The 6,000-nt window shown below is 49.7% G+C and overlaps 1 protein-coding gene across 1 annotated transcript in view; it reads right to left on the bottom strand.

Moving 5' to 3' along the window:
• Positions 1 to 3,999: 3,999 nt before the first annotated feature.
• Positions 4,000 to 6,000, bottom strand: part of TRPV1 (transient receptor potential cation channel, subfamily V, member 1) — a 43,004-nt gene continuing 41,003 nt past the window's right edge. The window contains exon 16 of the mRNA XM_015406879.1: positions 4,000 to 4,227. Within this exon, the coding sequence (XP_015262365.1) occupies positions 4,215 to 4,227 (13 nt within the window). The 3' untranslated portion in view covers positions 4,000 to 4,214. The remainder of the gene's footprint in view (positions 4,228 to 6,000) is intronic.

Raw genomic sequence — 6,000 nt, 5'->3', positions numbered from 1 at the left:
TTCTGCATGCAAAGCGGGGAATCCGCTCACAGCCCCTCCCAGCTCTGAGAGTTCCGTGAGTCAGAGGTAAAAAGGACATTTTAGCACATGGCAGAACCACCTCTGGCATCCTGGGCAGGCGGCATCATCCGAAAACGCACGCGAGGATTAGGTGAGTCTCAAAGGCCCAATGACAGTCTGGCCGGCAGCAGGTGTGATTCAGACCTGGTCCTTCGGATCGAGTCAGACAGAGAATGGCTGGTTTTCATTCCACTGGCTCCAGGCGCAAGATTTTTGGACTCTTCCAGAAGGCTAATCATTTAGGGCCAGTCCATAGCTGTGACAATAACTCAAGGGCGGAGAAAGGAAGAGAGGGGTGGCTCAGCTCGCCCGCTTTCCTTCCTCCATTAACGATTTTATTAGCGACAGCGGATAAATTATATGTTACCTTCAAGGCAACGCTTTGCCATGTTGAAGTGTACCTGGTTTTAAACTGTTTGTGCCATTTTAGTGGGGTTTTCCCCAAAAAATATTTTGTTGATTTAGGCAGTGGGAGAGAGAGCATGTGTGTGCAAGAGAGAGAGTTGTTTTCTTCTTTTTTGGTATTTTTTTATGTATGTGTGCACCTGGAAGCCATGGTGACCTCTGGTGACTGACCTCTACTGAGGGCCTGGAGGATATTCAGGGAGGTGGCTGAATGAAGCCTGCCCCCGCCCTCCTGCCTCTGGTATTCCAAGGAGGTCTCCCATCCAAGCACTTGCCGGAGACGACCCTGCTTAGCTTTCGAGATCTGACAAGATCGGGCTTGCCTGGGCTGACCAGGTCAGGGCAAGAGAGAATTACTTTCTGACTTTGTTAACCAACCTTGGAAGGGCAGAGACTGAACTTAAAAAAGCCCCCAAAACTTGTTCTCTATACAGAGGAGGCTTTACCATGAGGCAAATTGAGGCAATCATTTCCAGAAGCAGAGGAGGGGGTCCCCAACCACGTCTCCCCTGACCTGTCACTGTCCTTCTGGTCCACTGCTGCATCTGAACCAATATAACGATATTGAATGCCTTTTTTGGAAAGCCTGAAAAAGCCCAGTAGTGTGTGGGGGGGAGCTGACTGCCGCCACGGGAGTTGGGCACGGAAACTGTGGGGAAACCTGCCACGTGGAAGCCCCATTGCCGCTGTGCTGTATTGGTAGCCACAGCAGCAATGGGGAAACTGCACATGCCTGTCCCTGTGTGGGGGACAAACCAAATAACTTCTTGTTTTTGCTTTGAGACTTTTGCATGAGGGCAGAAATAAAATCCGAACTTAGGGCTGGATCACGCAAGCAGGACCATCACCGTTTTCACTGTCGAGGAGAGAGGATGGAGAAAGAGAGAGGAAGGCAGAATCCATGCCCTCAGTGATCAGGACTGGACATTTCTTTGGTATCCCTGCCCCCCTCCCCCAGACTTTGTCTTTGTGATATGGGGGAGGTTGATGATTTGTTGTTGTTCAGTCGCACAGTCGAGTCCGACTCTTCGCGACCCCATGGACCAGCTCCCGCCAGGCCCTGCTGTCTTCCGCCGTCCTCTGAAGTTGGCTCAATTTCATGTTCGTTGCATCTATGACACTGTCTAACCATCTCATCCTTTGCTGTCCCCTTCTTCTTTGACCTTCAATCTTTCCCAGCATCAGGGTCTTCTCCAGTGAGTGCTCCCTTCTCATTTGGTGGCCAAAGTATTTGAGCTTCAGTTTCATTATCTGGCCTTCCAGGGAACAGTCAGGGTTGATTTCTTTTAGGATTGACTGATTTGATCTCCTTGCAGTCCAGGGGACTCTCAAGAGTCTTCTCTGGCACCATTGTACATTATATTCTGAGATGCCCATGGCATGAAGCCCTTGGCTAAAGTACATCATCCCTATTATTCCGCAGCGTAACGGACTCTCCGATCTGGATCTGGTCTAGTTTTTACTCCCAGACCTTGACCACTGTGTCTCTAGCAGAATGGCGTTATTCCCCTTAGCAACAAGGAAAATCAGAATGAGTTTAGTATTTAACGCAAAGTAGAAGCAGCATAGGAGTATACTGATATTTTTCTGTTGTCTACATTACCGTTTTATGACCTGATGTATTATGTTATGGCCTGTGGCTAAGACAATAAACTTATACTATTTGAATAAAGAAAAAAGAGAGAGGAAGACAGGCAGAGGACCTGTTAACATTTTATTTCATAAGTAGGCCTTGTGTGGGAGGGTGGGGTTGAAAACGGACACGCTGGCTGCTGTTCAGAGTCCCTATTCCTTGGGATGCAGAGACGGGGGACATGAGAGGCCCCCCCCGCTTCCCCTGCTGCTCCCACAGCTACCCCCCCCTCCCTCAGCTGTCCTGAGCCGGCCTTGGCGGGGAGGGCGGGATACGAATTAAACTACACACAATAAATAAGTAAATAAATAAATAAATAAATGGCAGAGGCAGACCTGGTGAAGGGGGGCTACCAAGTTGCCCGACTCCATCCTTTTGACGCGAGAAGCTCCATTTTGGCTTGGTTTCTCCTTTCTGCAAAAGGAATTAATCCGTCTTTGTTTTTACATCCCTCGCTGTTTCCTCATACCAAGTCTTTTCTGTTAAATGTATAGTATTATCAAGGGATGGTGTATAGATGGTAGAAAAGAAACAAATAAAGGGGTGGATAGGGTTGTTAACTCTGGGTTGGGGAAAGCCTGGAGATTTGGGGGGGGGGTGCCTGGGCAGGGTGTAGGGATCCCAAGTCCCCCCAGGGGGCGGGGAAAACCCCGCCCCAGAGGCCCATTCCCCGGCCCTGCCGGATCAGGCCCCGGGGGGAACTCCACCCCGACGTGCGCGTCACCTGGAAGTGATGCGACCACGCCGAGCACTCTATGGTTTTCCCTTGTATGGCCGTGCCCCTGCCCCCAGTGTGCCTGACGTCCTCCCGTCACTTCTGGGTGACATGCGTGTGGCATGCGTGCGTTTTGCGCGCGCGTGCACCAGACGCCGGCCGCCCCCCGCTCCTGGCGAAGATCAACTTGGCAACCCTAGCAGGGTGGGCTTTGGGGACGGGAAGGACCTCGACAGGGCACAAGGCCACGGAGTCCACCCTCCACGGCAGCCATTTTCTCCAGGAGAACAGACCTTGATTGCCAGGAGATCAACTGTAATAGTGGGAGATCTCCAGGTGCTGCCTGGAGGTTGGCAACCCTGGGGAAATGCCAGTTAACAAAAGTACGCGATGATGAAAACAACCGTGATTTAGTATTACGAAAATATATTTAGACTGCTATTTTGCAGTGAGTAGTGTTTCTTCACTGTGTAATTCTCCGTGTGACCGGGGCCCACGGTCGTTTTCATCATTGTTTGCATCCTTCCCGTGATCTCTCTGTTGTTTCTACACTTGACAGAAGTGGACAGAAGGAGTAGGTCACAGCCACCCCCAAACAATGAGGAACTAAAAAGGGCCCATAGATATCACTCAAGATTTCAGTCAAAATCTTTTCTGCAGTGGATTCTTATGAGTTTTCAGACCGACTGTTATAATATGTGTGTTGTTATTAATAACAATAATTTGTACTGATGCTTTAAAACAGCTTTCAACATTTGTGGCGCGGGATGTCATCGAGCGCCTTGTATGCCTTGGTAGTGAGCTGAAAAAAATGGGATAGAGAACCAGTGCTCCCTCTAAACTGAGCTAGTGTGAGCTAGCTCACCGTTTTTTAGCCTCCGGCTCACACATTTTTGCCTTCGCTCAGGAAGGATGGCTCCAGAACAAACTAATTTATGCAGTAGCCAAATAGTTTGCTCACAACTTTAATGCCAGGAGCTCACAAAGGAGAATTTTTTCTCACAAGAGTCCACAGCTTAGAGGGAGCATTGATAGAGACTAACCAACCACATGCTTCAGAATCCCCCCCCCAAATGTGTTTTGCTCTCTCTAGTAGTCCCAGAGGGAGCAAAAGACGTGTGGAAAAAAGGGGGGGGCAGACCCAAAGCAATAGAGACAAACGAATGACAAAAACGACAGTGCGGAAGTGGCCAGAGGTAAACTGGCGACAGATTATCAGCGAACAGCTTTGGTGGGGTGGGGTCTGAAGGAGCGGTATATAGCTCTCAATAAGAGACTGTTCACTTCTGATATACATTTTGCCAGAACATACAGTGGTTTCCAGAACTCTTTTGAGCATCCATCATGTCATTCAAGGTCCAAAGTGGGGTGGAAAAATTGCACAGGCTGTGGATCCAACTGTTATAAGACTGGGCTGTAAACAAGACAAAAGTAGACAATTAGATTAATGCTTTACTACCAGATGGTACTGAAAGGATCAGAAACAGATAAATTCAGGCGGGGAGCCGTGCTGGTCTGAAGCAGCAGAACGAAGTTTGAGTCCAGGGGTACCTTTAAGACCAACAAAGTTTAATTCTGGGCACATGCTTTTGTGTGCAGGCACACACCTTCAGAATTAAACTTTGTTGGTCTTAAAGGTGTCACTGGACTCAGACTTTGTTCAGAAACAAAGTTTTCTGTTGAAACTTCCTATGTGTTTATCTCTCAAGCTGAGCTATCTGTTATCTGGATGGGAGACCACATTGGGAACCCAGTGATACCCTATACTTCATTTGCTGGGGAGGGGGGTTGTAAGTAAATGTATGCAGCGTGCATGTATGTGATACACTAGCAATCTGCAGGTCACTGAGCCAGAATGACGGCGTTTTGCAGGGAACCTTGGGGGTGGTGGTGGCTGGGATGTCTGTGGGGCCTGAAATATCGGGACAGATGCCAGCTCTTTATTGCACCGGAAAGGGGAGCAAAAGGGGACACCCGGGGCTATTTTTGGGCAGGAACGCACAGGAACGGAGTTCCGGCTGGCTCCCAAGGTGGCCACGCCCACTAGGAACTCATTAGCATAATAGGCCACACCCAACAGCAGGAACCCATTAGGATTGGCTACATTAGGGGTGTGTGGCCTAACATGCAAAGGAGTTCCTGCTACAAAAAAGCCCTGGGTTTTGACAACAAACAAGGTAAACAGAATAACAAGCAAAAGGTGGGTGTGGCTGGATAACCACACTTCTGGTAACATGGGGGTGCGGCCTAGTATGCTAATGAGCTGTGCTGTCAGGGGTGTGGCCCAATATGCTAATGAGTTCCTGCTGTTGGGTGTGGCCTATTATGGTAATGAGTTCCTGCTGGGCTTTTTCTACAAAAAGAGCCCTGGATACCACTCATGGATACAGCTAGCATGCAGGGTAGGATCTGCTCCATGACCGATAAAGTGTTTTTCGGGTAAAAAGTTGGACTGGAAACATCCAAATTCACATCCCTACCATGAACTAAAAGTCTGGGGGAGGGAATCTCGTTTACTTTGCCATCTAAAACTAGATAGATCAGGCTAGGGTTGTCAGGTTGTCCCTGACCAGTTGGGGAATTGGGAGGAAGGACTGTCAGATCCTGATTAAGAAACTCCTGGAGATTCGGGGATGGAGCCTGGAGAGGACAGGGACCCCCGTGGGATACAATGCCACAGAGTCCACCCTCCAAAGCATCCACTTTCTCCAGGGGAACTGATCTCTGTCGTCTGGAGAGGAATTGTAATTCCAGGGGATCCCCAGGTCCTACCTGGAGGTTGGCATCCCTAGATCAGGCACGGGACACTCTCCGGACCTCCTAGACAGGGGCTAGGGGACACAATTCCGGGGGGGAGGCTGGTCACCCTGGGGGCCCATGCAGCTGAAGAAGTCCTTGTGGTGCGTTTCCATTAAACGTCTGAGCTGGGTGTGGGGAGAGCAGAGGGAATCTGTCTGGATGCCTCTGGTAGCTTTTGGCAGCCTTGGATGAACCTCTGTGAGGCAAAAGAATGAGCCACCACCGAAAAGGCCTTCTCTTTCCGATATCTGCCCAGCCCTCCTCTGAGGCTGGGGACTCCTGGAGAAGGTCTTCACCAGAAGACCTTGGAGCAGGCAACCCTTTCAGTCCATGCTTTAAATCTATGCCCTTCTAGCAATCCAATCTCGCTCATTTCCTCTTGGCCTCC

This window comes from Gekko japonicus, unplaced genomic scaffold (assembly GCF_001447785.1).
Source record: "Gekko japonicus isolate JY-2015 unplaced genomic scaffold, Gekko_japonicus_V1.1 scaffold1175, whole genome shotgun sequence".
NCBI classification, from domain to species: domain Eukaryota; kingdom Metazoa; phylum Chordata; class Lepidosauria; order Squamata; family Gekkonidae; genus Gekko; species Gekko japonicus.
This window is presented reverse-complemented; position numbering and strand designations above follow the sequence as displayed.